Raw genomic sequence first — 14,479 nt, 5'->3', positions numbered from 1 at the left:
CATCCTTCATGACTGCGTGCACACAGCACTCCCTACCAAGGGCTGTTGCTCTTCACTATGGCTTAGTATCCCTCTGGGGCCCCTGGTGCTACAGGATCCTGCATGGCCACTTGAGAGGACCAGTCCATTTTGTCACCAGATACCTGGCCAGCTCTGAGAGCTGTACTGTCTGCAGCCCCCTGGAGGGTAACCTTGCAGAGAAATCAGGGCTTTGGAATTGGGCTAGCAAATCTAACAGCCTTGGCCAGGCTGGGTTACCTGGCCACTGTGAAGCGGAGCCCTAGCTGTGTGGAGTATAGTGACTGCCAGGGTGCAAATTCCACTCTGCCTCACAGCTGTGAGATCTGGAGTAAGTTACTGGCATGTGCGCCCTGGTTACTCCCATCTGCAAGATAAGCCAGTGCCCAGCCCCTGAAGGTCTGGAAGTATTACATTCTGTGGCTGTATTAAGCACTGGGGTAAGTGGTCAGGAAAGTGAGGGTAATGTCCACCTCTAGTACTTTTCTCGGGACACATTGAGGGAATCCGTGCCATCTCCCTGGGTGAGGGCTTCAGGGGTGGAAGCACAGGCTGGCCTCAGCCACAGATGGAGGCCCCAGTTCTGCAACTGGAGCCTCCACTGGGGCAAGTTCCTTACAACCTCCCCGCCTTACTTTGTACCTGCTCACATGTAAGGTGATGAACAGTGCGTACCTCCCAGAAGGGACTGTGTAGCCAGCACCAGAAAGTGCTTCAAACAGTGACACACAAGTGTTCAGTAAATACTCTCCAGGTTATTATTAAAGATTCCATTCCAATGTCAGCTCAGCCTTCCTCAGGCAGTTAGGCTGACGCGTCCTCCCTCATTGCCATGTCTCCAGTTTCTCCCAACCTCTTCCCAGTCTGGGACATCTTCTTAGCCTATTGGCCCTCAGTGTATGACAGACACGGAGGAGACAGATCTCCAATGGATGCTTGAAGAGACTAAGACCCTGAGCGCATACACATGCACGCACACACGCACGCACACACACACACACACACAAGTAGCTTCACCTTTTTCTCTGCCACTCAGCATTGACTGGGAAACAAGCAAGGGCTTCCACTTCCCTCCACAACACTGCACCCAGTCAGGTTGAGAAGCTGCCTGGACCCAGGCTTCATGAGGGAAGGGTCGCAGCTGCGTCTCTGCCATCCACGGGCAGACGGCAGTGAGCACTTGAACGACAGAGGGAGGACAGAACAGCCTACCCAGTCTGTCCTCCTCCCACTGCATGTGTTTATAAGCCATAGAATATCCAGCCTAATCCACTTCATACCAGTACCTGGGCCGGTTAGCACCAGTACAGAATCAGCCAGCTGGCTCGAGGCCAGAGATGGAAGGAAGCTCTGACAACCACATTCCTTACTCAGTGGAGAAAGTAAGGAGCCACAATTGCTCTGGCAGGATTTTAAAGATGAGAAAGTAGCAGACACCCACGCATGAAGGCAGCAGAGCCCCAGCTGTGGTGGGAGTCGCCTGGGACGGGCAGGCTGAGCCTCGCTCCAGACACCTTAGGGCCCTGGAGGCTAAGGACCAGGCAGGAAGGCTGAGGGAGGAGCGCCCCAGTCCCCAGGGGCAAGGCTTGGTGCTGCCAGGCGAATGATGTTCCCCTTCTGTGAACCCCCCTCTGCCTCGGTGAGTTCCCAGCAGGGTGGGGGCCCCAGGGCACCAAGCTGGAGGTAGGTCCCTATCTCATGGAGCTATCAGATGAGACATCGCGATCGGAGTCCTCAGCCTCACTTGGCGGCGGTGGCGGCGGGTCGCTAAGCGGGACCGCAGTGAAAGCAGGAGACTTTCTAGAAAAAAACACCAGTTGTCACCTTGGGGCAGGCAGGCATCCTGCTGAGGCTGGCATTCCTCTTTCCCGTGACTTTATTCTCAGACGGGCCTGTGAGCACCATCTCAGGCAAGGATAGGAGGGCCACAGAGGCAAGGGTGGCCACAGGGTAAGGGAAGCAGGGAAGGGTCTACCCACTTCTTCTACCCTACTCTGATGGGATATGGTCCCTGTCTTTATCCTGTGGACTCTGGGAGGCTCAGAGTTCAGAAATATCTCAAATTGCGGGGTGGCTCAGTCAGTTAAGCATCTGCCCTCGGCCCAGGTCATGATCCCAGGGTCCTGGGATCGAGCCCCACGTCTGGCTCCCTGCTCAGCGGGGAGTCTCCCTCTCCCCCTGCTGTGCTCACTTGCTTGCTCTCAAATAAATTTAATTTAAAAAGAAGTATCTTAAATCATACTATGAGAGAGGTTGCCTGAGCCCAAGTGCACAGACTTGATTTATGTCTATCTAAATCTACTATGTCTAGTATTTTTGTGACTTTTTAAAATTTACTTTTTTGTAGAGGTAGAGCTTCCACAGGGTTAAATGCACCAATTGTAGCCCTGGCTTCAGATAAAAATCTGCCCCCACACTTCTTCTGTTCCCTACCAATTTTTAGCTGCTCCTAACCAGGGGAACCACCAGGGTTAGTGGCATTGGGAGGTTTGGGCTGTCCAGCCACAAATGGGCACACACCCCTTATCCGCCTGCTAAGGGAGAGAAGGTTGTCGGGCTGGCCTGACATACCAGGTGGCCTCTAAGGGCCTCCCATCACGATGCATGGGGTCTCAGGGTCACAGGGCCTCTGGTCCACCACTCCCCTGCCCCGCCCGTGCGCACCCTAGGAAGAAGACGCGGAAGAAGGCAGGCCAAGCCCCCACTCCAGGGGAGGTCCTCACCGGTCTCCAGACTGTGTGATGAGCCGGCGGCAGGTCTCCATCTGCACGTCCAAGCCTCGCTTCATGCTGCACATCTCCATGTATTCATGCAAGTGTCGGTTCATGTCATTCTTAGCTGTGGCCAGCTCCAGCTGTGGCAGGGGCAGGGCAGGGCCATCCAGGTCAGCGTTGTCCTTGCCCCAAACTCCCAGGAAGCTAACACACCAAGAACACCACCAGGGGGTGGGGGGTGGCAGGCGGCCGTGGGTGAGGGCTCAGATTAAAAATAAGCCAGGCCAAGTCAGAAGGCACCCAGTGTACTCTCATTCCTCCTAGTTGTCCTGGGAATCTCTGCCTATGGAGGAAGGCAGAGGCCTCTGCTACGGACCCTCTCTGATGAGAGGAACGTGCATGTGAGCAGAACAGAGAGCCCGGCGGCCGTCTGCGCACAGCCTTGCCCCCTCACCGGGCTTCCCACATGGCCCTGTACAAGGCTGCACCCCATCTGTCTCCCTCTCTCATTCAGGTGCTCCCAGGAGGCCAGCCATGGGTCGTATTCATCTCTGCCTGTGCATGCCCAGCACCCTGATGGGGAAATCACTTAGTGACCCCCGGGACATAGCACAGCACAAAGGGGGCCCTCCCGCTTGCTCTGCTGGAAGAGGCTCAATCCTCTCCTTAGTACCCTCTTGTCTCACCTGTGAGCCAACTCAGCATCTAACAGAAAGAATGTGGCCACAGCCAGTGTCCTATTGGTTCTAAGATGTATCCCCATTCAGGAAACGTTCCAGGAAACGTTCGTGAGAAAATGGGGGCTCAGAATCAAGGAAATACGGCCTCCTTCACAGAGGTAGAGCTGAGAGGCGGGGCAAAGGCGGAAAAGATCTGGGCCAGAGACAATCTGGACCTCTCTTTGTTTGGGGTACAAAGGACAGGGGCCAAAAGGAGAGGCTGAATAAAACTGCTTGAAGGAGATTGGCCTGGCTGCCTGAGAGCAGAGAAAGGGTAGGAAACTACCCATGAATAATCCAACTTGGATAGAGGAAACCACCCAGAACTAATCCAAACTGGACAGGGAGAGGATGGGAACTCAGAGGAAGAAACAAATGGGTCACAGGGCCAGACAGAAGAGATGGTGGCCTGGTGCATCGGGAGCCCCAGTAGATACAGCTTGGCTGGCAGCCTTGACTCCAGAGCTGGGACACGGTAGCAAGCCAGAGCAGCAGGACATGCCCACCCACCACTCAATCCAGGAAGACAACCGGGGGTTACCAGCTTTTGTTCAGATGGGCTGCTGCCTCACCCCAGTTTCTCTAGCTCAGGGGAGCAGGAGGGGAAGGGGCTAACTTCCAGAGGCCATCACTCACTAGGACAGGAAAGAAGGAAATGAAGCAAATGTATTCTATACAAAGACAAGGCTAGATCTCCACCAGTTGCCGCTATGTATCTGTGTGTGTCCCCTTATTTATCTCACACGTCTAAAGCAGGGGTGAGAGAAGGCAGCCACCACACGCTAGGAGGTGTCCAACAGCCTCCACTGAAAATCGCAGCCTTGCTCTGTGACCAGAGGGAGGCATAGGGCTGGGACTCGATGGAGAGGAAGCAGAAAGGACAGCAGGAGCTCCTTCCACCCTCCACCTGGCCCTGGCTTTACCACTGATAATGGGAAATGCACCTTGCCTTCATCCCAGTCACCCCAGGGGTCACCAGGGCCAACATTGCACCTAATGCCCCCCGTCAGCTCTCCCAACACCTCTCCTAACACCATCTCACTGCAAGAGAAGAAGACTGCCACGTGGGTGTCAGCAAGTGGATGGAAAGCAAGTGGCTCCCCACCCCCTCCTCATCGGGGAGCAGACACGTGGCTGCAGGCCTTTATTTTTTTTTTTTTTATTTTTTTTGCAGGCCTTTAATACTCAGCCTCGGGCAGGGGCAGCCCGGGTGGCTCAGCGGTTTAGCGATGCCTTCAGCCCAGGGCATGATCCTGGAGACCAGGGATCGAGTCCCACATTGGGCTCCCTGTGTGGAGCCTGCTTCTCCCTCTGCCTCCCTCTATGTGTAGCTCTCATGAATAAATAAAGTCTTAAAAAAAAAAAAAAAAAAAACACTCAGCCTCTGTCTGCCTGGGCAAGAGACAAAACAGGTGGTTTATAATTTTTTTTTTTAATTTTATTTATTTATGATAGTCACATAGAGAGAGAGAGAGAGAGAGAGAAGCAGAGACATAGGCAGAGGGAGAAGCAGGCTCCATGCACCGGGAGCCTGACGTGGGATTCGATCCGGGGTTTCCAGGATCGCGCCCTGGGCCAAAGGCAGGCGCCAAACCACTGCGCCACCCAGGGATCCCCAAAACAGGTGGTTTAAAGAAGAAAGACCGGGATCCCTGGGTGGCGCAGCGGTTTGGCGCCTGCCTTTGGCCCAGGGCGCGATCCTGGAGACCCGGGATCAAATCCCACGTCGGGCTCCCAGTGCATGGAGCCTGCTTCTCCCTCTCCCTCTGCCTATGTCTCTGCCTCTCTTTCTCTCTCTCTCTCTCTGTGACTATCATAAATAAATTAAAAAATTTAAAGTAAAAATAAAGAAGCAAGACCATGTGATATGTGTTGGGAGAACACACATGTAGAAAAATCATCTGTCAACTTCCTTCTCAAAATGCAGGCAGTGTGAGAGCAGCAAGGATATATATATGCCACATGGGCTTGAAGAGAGGCTGAGAGTTACAGGCCCACAGCCTCTTCCCTAAGTGAGGGGCCCTCCCCGTGAGCAGGAGGCCCCCCTCCACCCAGAGTACCACAAACCTCCCTCAGTGGCTGCAGGCCTAGCTCTAACTTAGAGCACTGCTTCCCTTGCCTGCTTCCAAAGGACCCTCCCGGCTAGGGAATGACAACAGAGGTTCCTCCATCAGCCGAAGGGCTGAGCTAGGAAACAGAAAAGTCACAGTCTACTTAGTAGCCGCTGCCATCACCCAGACAGTACTACTGATAATTGTAAAACCGCCATGCAGCATGCTTACTAGGAGGCAGGCACTGCCCTCAGCTCATTGCCTCATTTAATTTGATCTTCAGACCAGCTTGTGAGGGGGTTGTGATTCAGACCCCACTTGACAAATAAAGAAATAGGCTCAGAGAGCGGAAGTAGCCCATTAGAAGCAGGAGCGGCAGAAAGTAAGTGACAGGGCTGAGACTAGAACCCACATCTGGGGCAGCCCGGATGGCTCAGCAGTTTAGCACTGCCTTCAGCCCAGGGCCTGATCTTGGAGACCCGGGATCAAGACCCGCATCGGGCTCCCTGCATGGAGCCTGCTTCTCCCTCTGCTTGTGTCTCTGCCTCTCTTTCCGTGTGTCTCTCATGAATAAATAAATAAAATCTTTAAAAAAAAAAAAAGAACCCACATCTGTCCACCCCCCTCCAGAGCCTGAAGTCTTAAGGCTCCAGCCCCACAAAAGAGAGAGAGGGAAACGCCTGGTGTCTGGCACCCTTGGGGTCACAGCTTCAACCCCCAGCCTTACCTCTATTTGGTCAATGGTTTCCTGATATTCTTTCTCCCGGGTCTTGAACAGGGACTCTGTATCTTTAATCACCTTCTCCAAACTGTCTTCCTGCTGCTGGAGCAGACAGGGAAGCAAGGGCGAGGCCAGAGAGGAGGGTGGGATGGGGTGTTGCACAGGGCCGAGGCAGGAAAGAGAGAGAGAGAGAGTAAGGTTAAAGGAAGCTGGAGATGGCAGAGAGGATAAAGGAGAAGGGGAAAAGCAGGTAGAGGATGGAGGCCACAGAGGGAAAGCAGCGACTGCAGGGAGGAGGGGGAGGGGACGGGACGTCCAGCTTGAGGTGGGGGGCAGGCCTGGCGGGGCCCCGAGGCAGAGAGGGGCCATTACCTCTCCCTGTGCCTCTGCGGCTGCCATGGCATAGCCTGAGAAATCCTCCCAAAGCAGCAGGGTCTCCTCAGTTTCCTCCCAAGTCAGGCTGTCACAGTCGTCCTCAAAATCATACTCCCTCCTAGAGACAGGGAACCCGCTGTCAAGGAGGGCGGGGGCCTTTCTGCCAGAGGAGGGCCACTGTTGGGGGTGGGAGGTGGGTAGTGGGGGCTCCGGCCTCGGGATGGGGGCTGCTAGAGGAGGGCCTGCAGGACTCAGGACTCACAGCTGGTTGAGCATGCGCTGCATCTCCTCGTTGATGCTGAGGGCTGTGCTCTCCTCCTCATCCCCATCGGGCTGGCGGGGCCCATCACTTTCCGACAGGGAGGTGTCCTCCTCGATGGCAGCCTTGCGCTCCCGCTTCCGCCCCCCCATGGATGGGACCTTAATGGGAGACAAGTGCAGAGACTACAGAGACGAGGCCGGGTGCATGAGGAGAAGGGCGGATGGGTGCCGGCAGGGGTTGGGTTGGGGGATTGGGGGTGGGGAGGGAGCAGAGAAGCGTGAACCAGCGGGAGGGGGGGGTAGACAGGGACAGAGAGAGAAGACACAGTTACGACGACAGCAACAGACACCGGAATTACCGAGAGACAGGCGGATAGACACAGATGGGGACAGGGCTGCAGACTGAGAAGGAAGAAAAAGAAGAAACAGAGAAAATAGGGCAGTAAGACCAGGGGAGAAATGGCCCTGGGGCACCCACGGTAGATGTGCAGAATGACTACGGAGGATTTGTTTGCTAAAAAAATAAAAATTAAAAAAAAGCCTTTCTAATGAGATGACGGAACCAAAAGGCAAGTTTCAGGCTGCAAGGAAGAGGAGGACCCGGTATATACAAAGGAGAACCTGAGTCTCATGTCCAGATCTGGGAAGCCGCAGAAGGGGCAGAAAGAAATGGAGCAAAGAGGGAACGAGATAGAGAAAAGGCGGAGGAAGAGCAAGGAGAACGGAGATGGGAGAAGTCTAGGCCCAATAGCCCAGCAGGTCAAAACTGATGGCCAAAGGCCAGGGTGGCTGAGAAACTGGGACGGGACATTCAAAAGCTTGCATGAGAGCCAAACTAACCAGCTTCTTCTGTGGAGGAAGCAAGAAAAGATGAAAGGAAGAGAGGAGAGGAGGCGGACAGAGGGGGAGAGAGGGAGGGGGAGACGGCGTTAGAGATGGCTTCCGAACCTTCTCTTCAGAGGCTCTTCTTGCCCCCCAGCCTAGTCCCACGGAGGGCCCCCACTGCCGGGGTAGGGCCCCCAGGAGGATGAAGGAAGGACCCTGCCTGCGCCCCCCTCCCGTGAGGAGCTGAGGCACTGGGCAGGCGTGGGCAGGGGCCCAGGGCCTGTGGGCAGCCCCACCCCCTCACCTGGAATATCTTGATCATGTCCTCGCAGTTGCGCTGCTGGGCCACGTCACACAGTTTGGCGGTGATGTCAATGCGGCGACAGATGTCCATATCTACCTTCATGGCCTTTTCCTGGATCTTTGTATCCAGCTCAGACAGGTTCTGTCCAGGGAAGGTAGGGTGCAGTGAGAGGGCAGCCAGTACCCTAGACGAGCCCCAGGATGGCCCTGGCAAGATCCTCATCTTTCCAGTCACACACCACCATGGCCCCCTCTTCCTGAATCCCTTCCCTGCAGCACTCATGGGCTGCTCATGCCACAGACCCCCTGGTTGGACAGGGAGCCCTGGAGCGCACAGCCCAGGACCCACAGGGGCTCCCTCCTAGAACTGATGCTCCCAGTGAGACCACTGGGTGTTACAAAAGTGGAGGAAATATTGCCAGAAGAAGAAGAATGGCTAACACTCATTCAGCATTAAGTCTGTGCCAGCACGGTCCTAAGAGCATTACAATCTCCACAGTCACTCTGCAAAGTACATGCCTTTACTATCCCATTCCACAGAGGAGGACACAGAGGCAGAGCGGTGAAGGAATTCACCAAGGCCATACCACAGAGCTGGGCTCTGGGTTCTTAACTAACCGCTTGACAACCTCTAGTTATGATGGAGGCCATAGTGCCTCTTGGATACGACACGGAGCCTTTTGTTCCTTCTTTTCCTTTCTCTTTTTAAAAATATTTTACTTATTTATTTGTGGCAAGGACAGAGAACGCAAGTAGGGAGCAGAGGGACAGGGCAAAGCAGGCTCGATGCCAGGACCCTGGAATCATGACCTGAGCTGAAGGCAGTCACTTAACCGACCAAGCTGGCCAGGTGCTCCCTTCTTTTCCTTTTGAACGAGGGTGGCGTAGGGGCAGGCAGAGGTAGATGGAAGCATAGTGAAGTGGGTGAGGAGGGCAGCCCAGGTGGCTCAGCAGCTTAACACCACCTTCAGCCCAGGGCGTGATCCTGGGGACCGGGAATCGAGTCCCACATCGGGCTCCCTGCATGAAGCCTGCTTCTCCCTCTGCCTGTGTCTCTGCCATTCTCTCTCTCTCTCTCTCTCTCTCATTAATAAATAAATAAAATCTAAAAAAAAATTTTTTTTTAATGAAGTGGGTGAGGATGGGGTCCAGGAAACCAACAGGCCCAAACCAGAAAGGCCTTATCTGTCTGGTCTCAGGCGTGAGGTAGCTGCACTCACATTGCTCATGAGCCCCTTGAAGACCACTAGCTCAGCTTTCAACTGCTCCACCTTCATGGCCAGCTCCTCTTGGCAGGCATCAGCCTCTTGGGCTTCCTGAAGTTAGGGAGAAAGCCCTGCCTGTTAGTGGTGCTGTCGATGCAGAATGTAGGTGAAGACAAGGAAGGGCCAGGGGAGGACAGGGTCTGGGGGGTTGCTAGGGGCCGGGTGGGGAGGAGGAAGGGTGGAGGGAGCACAGTGGTGGGCAGCCCTCACCTCCTGGAGCTCATTCACTCGCTCCTGCAGCTGTATCCGCACAGTGTACTCCTCTTCCCACCTGGCAGACATGGGGGACGGGAGGGAATGTAGGTGTGGGGTCCCACCCCACCCCACAGCTCCCTGCCTCCCACCCCTCTGGCTCAGGCCTCTCTTACTCTAGGTCTCGTGCCCTAGATGCACAGGGGCTGTGGACAGGAATGGCTGGCCAGTCTGTGGGTGGCCAGCTGCAGCTGTCGGGTGGCTCCGTGCCTCCTGGCAAGTGCAAGCTCACCAGCTGCCTTCCCAGAACCTCTGGGCCAGGAACTGGATTTAAGAGCAACTGCTACCACTCTGCACCCTTGCAGCGCCTGTCCCTCTCAGGCCCTGGCCCAGCCAGCTGCTTGGCTGGCCTTCTCCCCACTGCGGTCCACCAGCCCGGCCCCCCACCTTCGGTGGCACAGATCCAGTCTCCTGCCTCCTGCCCGCACCAGACCAGGGCTCCTCTAGCCCACTGCCCTGCCTCTCGTGGTGCCACTTAACGCCAGAGAAGCAGCTGCAGGACATACACCACATCCACAGGGTAGGTCAAGAGCCTGGGAGCAGACACTGAAAGTCTGTCCCCTGCAAGCTCCAGAAAAGGCCCACACAGAGCCCCTGAAAGCGAGCAGTGGAGAGGTGATGGGGCTGGCCCTGAGGTGTGAAAGCAGTGGAAAGCTGGGGTTCCCAGACACCCAAAACCCAAGGGTAGGGAAATCAAAGTACAGAAAAGCACCTCTGCCAACCCGATGGGTAGGAACCAGAAGCGGCATCTCCTGGAATTCCAGGACTAGGACCACAAGCAGAAAAGAGGCCCCCTTGGCCACAGGCAGGCTCTGCTGCGTAGGGCTAGGGTTCTCCCTGGACGTGAGTCCCTGGCAAGCCAGTGCACAGGCCGTGGCAGCGCAGAGGCAGTAGGACAGTGCTGGGGGCGGCACGCTGCGGAGGGTTTCAGGGGCCTGCTAGGGTGCCCAGACCCCACTCACACAGCCTCCACTCAGACAGCCTATCACCTCCTGCCACTTCTTCCAGGCTGAGGAAGGAAGCCATGGTACAAGAGAAGCCACAGGATTAGGATCAGAAAGGGAGCCAGAGGCTGCAAAAAGGATAGCAAGAATACGAAAGGCTGACCAACAGACAGATTCTGCAGACGTGGGATTTACTCCTCCCTCTCCCACCTCACCCCCCTCTCCCTTCCTGGGCTCTGCCCGCAGCCTCTTCCTTCCATGCCCTCCTGCTCCTCACTGGGCTCTGCATTGCAGTGCTCCTAAAAATAACTCCTCTACATCAGCAAGTGCCCCTCCTCGTGGAGCCAGCCTGGCCACCACCCTGCCAGCCCATCACGCAACCCAGCTCCCCAGCCTCTTTGCCCTCTGCCCACCCTTCCCCGCTGTCCCCATGTCCTTCTTTCTTTTGCTCTAGCATTCTCCATCAGTTAGTCAGTCAGGGCCGGGGAGGAGCCCTAGCAGCATCAAGTTATATCTTTACATAGATAAGACTTTATCTTTTCTGGGCCTGTGGGTTTTTTCATTGACAGCCTGCAGGTGTGGGATTCAGTGCCCTCATACCCCTGAGTCCGTGAGTCCCTGGAGGAAGCAAGACTGGCAAGGGGACAATAGCCTTGGGCAAGATGCACTGGGAAGGGCAGGAAGCAACAAATTCAGGTAGAAATTTAAATAAGGAAGATAGGGAAAGATTGAGGTGAACAAAACCTTAGAGTTGTTGTTGTTGTTGTTGTTTTAATCTGAAAATAATTCATATGGAAGCTTACTAGAATTCTTGAAAGTTTATTTATTTATTTATTTATTTATTTATTTATTTATTTATTTATTTTCAGTAACTCTACATCCAAAGTGGGGCTCAAACTCACGACCCTGAGGTCAAGAGTCACGTGTTCTTCTGACTGAGCCAGCCAAGGCGCCCCTGGACGCTTACTAGAATTCTCTGTTCTCCAGCCAGACTTTCCCACGAGTAGGTTCCTTCCAACCTCCATTCAAATCTGGTCTCACAAAGTTCCCTCGACATGGGTAGAATTTGAGCCATTTCCATGAATTCTATGTTTACTAAAGACTTCCCTCCCAAATAAACGGTATCCTTGAGCAAAGTGAGGAAGCAGGGGCCATTCCTATGCTGGAAAACTGAGGCCAGGAGAGATCCACCCAAGGTTGCACACAGCAGGGGGAGCTGAAAATAGAACCTGGGAGGCCTCAGATTCTTCACAGTTTACTGCTAAAGCTCTACCCATGCCTTCCAGGCCACAGATAGGAGCTTCAGTGTTGTTTTAAAGAGAACAGAACGAGGGCACAGGATCTGGGGTGGAGGAACGAGTAACTGCCAGTGTCACGTACCAGACAACTCTAGCTGCAGGGCCCTCTGCACAGCAGCGTGCTGCAGAGCGATGAGCTCATCAATCCCCAAGGAATAACTCTCTGCTGCCCTGGACAGCTGGACCAAGGACAAACACTCTTTCAGTTAAGAAAAAACAAATACCCGAGAACAGCAGTTGTTTCTGTGGTTATGGGTGCATTCCAGAACTGTCCGTGTTCTGCTGCTGGCAATGTTAATTAATTCCTGCAAGGGCAGGGGCAGGGGCAGGTGCTGGGGCTGGGCCAGGGGCTGGGGCAGGCTGGTTCTGGGTGGCATCTGAATAATGGAGAGAATGGTTTAGGAGAACTGAGACTCCCAAAGGCACTTATAACACGGGCTACGATGAAGGAAGCCAGCATGAGGACAGGACTCAACGTCAGAAAGCCTGCTGGTCTGCAATCTGCTAGACTCTGGCAGGTTACAGATCCCTGAAGGCTGCCCCCAGACCCTGGGGTAATCTCTGGGAGCATTTAGCCAAGCCCCAGAGGACACCAATCTCAGCTACACTGGGCTGCAAGGGTAGTTTCCAGGCTTGCCCACAAGGGGTCAGAGTAGTCAATTAAGAGGTTAACCATGATGGCTCCCAAAATAAAGCCTCCTGCTGACATGTCATCTTCCTTCTCAGCCATGGCATCCCTCACGAAGTCTACAGAGGGCTGGCTGTGTTCATGCTCCTTCCTCATGGCCTGGTTATCAACCCTCTAAGGGATCCACTTGATATACAGCCAGCACTAGCATCACATCCCTTCCCCTGGCCCGTTGTGCTACCCTGCCAGTCCCCTGCAGAAAACCCAAATCGTCTTCCTCAGACAGCACAGGGCCTGGCCCCCAGCTGCCTTATACTCACAGGGTGTGTCCATATTCTCAACTTTTCCCCACTCGGTTCCTCTGCTGGCTTCATTCACATTTCGTCATCCTTTGGCTCTCTGCACTTTCACAGATTCCCCCAGCTTCCACAAGTCCTGTGACAACTACCAGTCCTTTCCCCCTTCCCTAGCAAATTCCTTTTCCCCCTTGTTTTCTGTTTTCTTTTATTATTTTCTTTTCTTTTCTTTTTTATTATTTTATTTTTTACTTACTCTGAGCAACGTTCTGGGGTCCCAGAGCCTTTTATATGGAACTGGGGTAAGTTCCCAGTTTCCATCGACATTGCTTTGGGAAACCCAGAGCAGTGGCAGGGTCGCCCACTCCGAGATGCAGCCCCTCCCTTACCACTCCCTTCTATTTTCATTTAGACTCCCAAATGAAAGCTCTATGCTTTGTCTCTTACTTTTGATCAGTATGTGGAGCCTCTATCACAAAACTGCTCTGAGGGCTGCGCCTGGAGAGGCTTAGTACCCCAGATGTGACCACTCAAACGCGTGTCCCTTTCACACAGCACACGACCCCACAGTTAACGCAGTCATCCAAACACTGCAGCCTAGATGAGACAGAAAGAAAAGCCACAAGAAAAATATGTATTCCCCACAATCCTCCGCTTAGAGAATCCTTCTTCCTGTCACGAGTGCGACTTCTGCATTCCCTGTGGATTCCCCTCTTCCTGTACCCAGTGCCGTCTGTCTACCTCCAAGCTCCTCCTTACACAGCAGGAACTTTACTCTCCTATTCCTCCCTGATTCTTGGGCCGCACTGCTGTCCTCTCCAGCACCCACACCTCGTCCTGGCCCCATGTGTGGCATGACGCTGAGCCCGGTCCCCACCTTCCCGGTCCCCTACCTCCGCTTGTACTCGTCCCGCTCGCGCTTCACTTTAGCCAGGACGTTGTAGAGCGCGCGGATCTCGGGGGTGATGGTGTCGATCTGGACGCCCACCCCGTCGGGATGCACCCACGACAGGCCAGGCCCCTGCACCAGCGTGGGCTCCAGTCCCGGCCCGAGCCGGCGGGCGTGAGAGAAGGACCAGATGGTGCCGGGCATGAAGCGGGCTGACGAGGAGTAGGAGGTGGAGGTGGAGGTGGAGGGCGACGAGTGGCAGGCCGCGGAGGGCACGAGGGGGCCGGCTGGCGACCGCGCGGGCGAGCCAAGCACCCGCGCCGACGGGGTGCAGACGGCGGCCGGCCGGGCGCTCAGGGGCAGCCCAAGGGGCCGGATGGGGCTGACGAAGCCGGTCTGCACGGCCTGGTCGCGGCGAGCCAGGCCCCGCCGGCCCTGCTTACCCTCCTCCAGCGCCTGCTGCAGCTGCTTCTCTAGCAGCCGGTTGCGGCGCTCCAGCTCGTGCACCTTGGCCAGGAAGCAGCGGAAGCGGAGGTTCAGGGTCTTGAGCACGTTGATGTTGGAGCCCAGGTCGTTGCGGAGAGCCATGGCGGCGGGGGGGGCCGGGCCCGGCCCGGGCGGCGAGTAGGCTGCCGGGCCGGCCGGGGCGAGCGACGACGGGGACACGTCCCCTCCCCCGGCGAAATGGTCGCCTCCCAGAGGGTCCCCCAGCGGCCCGGCCAGGCCCTGCTGCTCCTGCTGCAGGAGGAAGAGATTGGGGCCGAATAACGGATTCATGGTGGCGTCTTCTGCTGGGAGACGGACACCGCTACAGGAGCAGGGATGGAGGGCGAGGGGGAAGAGCCAATGAGGCGCCAGGCGGACGCGGGGCAACCAATCAGACGGCCCGGCGGTAGGGGCAGAGGTCACGGGGGCGGGGC

The 14,479-nt window shown here is 55.5% G+C and overlaps 1 protein-coding gene across 3 annotated transcripts; it reads right to left on the bottom strand.

Annotated features, from left to right (window-relative positions):
* Positions 1 to 753: 753 nt before the first annotated feature.
* IFFO1 (intermediate filament family orphan 1) lies at positions 754 to 14,398 on the bottom strand. 3 transcript variants are annotated; one of them, XM_077871309.1, is made up of 9 exons: positions 13,564 to 14,398; positions 9,463 to 9,523; positions 9,208 to 9,303; positions 7,989 to 8,129; positions 6,861 to 7,018; positions 6,596 to 6,716; positions 6,230 to 6,325; positions 2,742 to 2,872; positions 754 to 1,814 (listed from the first exon to the last, which is right to left on the bottom strand). In XM_077871309.1, the coding sequence occupies exons 1-9, from the start codon at positions 14,334 to 14,336 to the stop codon at positions 1,715 to 1,717; spliced, it is 1,677 nt and encodes a 558-aa protein (XP_077727435.1). In that variant the 5' UTR covers positions 14,337 to 14,398; the 3' UTR covers positions 754 to 1,714. The 3 variants fall into 3 exon arrangements, with proteins under 3 accessions (XP_077727435.1, XP_077727432.1, XP_077727434.1); XM_077871306.1 differs by having other exon boundaries at positions 754 to 1,818; positions 13,564 to 14,394; XM_077871308.1 differs by having other exon boundaries at positions 754 to 1,818; positions 6,230 to 6,322; positions 13,564 to 14,392.
* Between the last annotated feature and the right edge of the window lie 81 nt (positions 14,399 to 14,479).

Source organism: Canis aureus, chromosome 25, assembly GCF_053574225.1.
Source record: "Canis aureus isolate CA01 chromosome 25, VMU_Caureus_v.1.0, whole genome shotgun sequence".
NCBI lineage: Eukaryota > Metazoa > Chordata > Mammalia > Carnivora > Canidae > Canis > Canis aureus.
The sequence above is the reverse complement of the archived record's forward strand: the minus strand, read 5'-3'. Positions and strand labels throughout refer to the sequence as shown.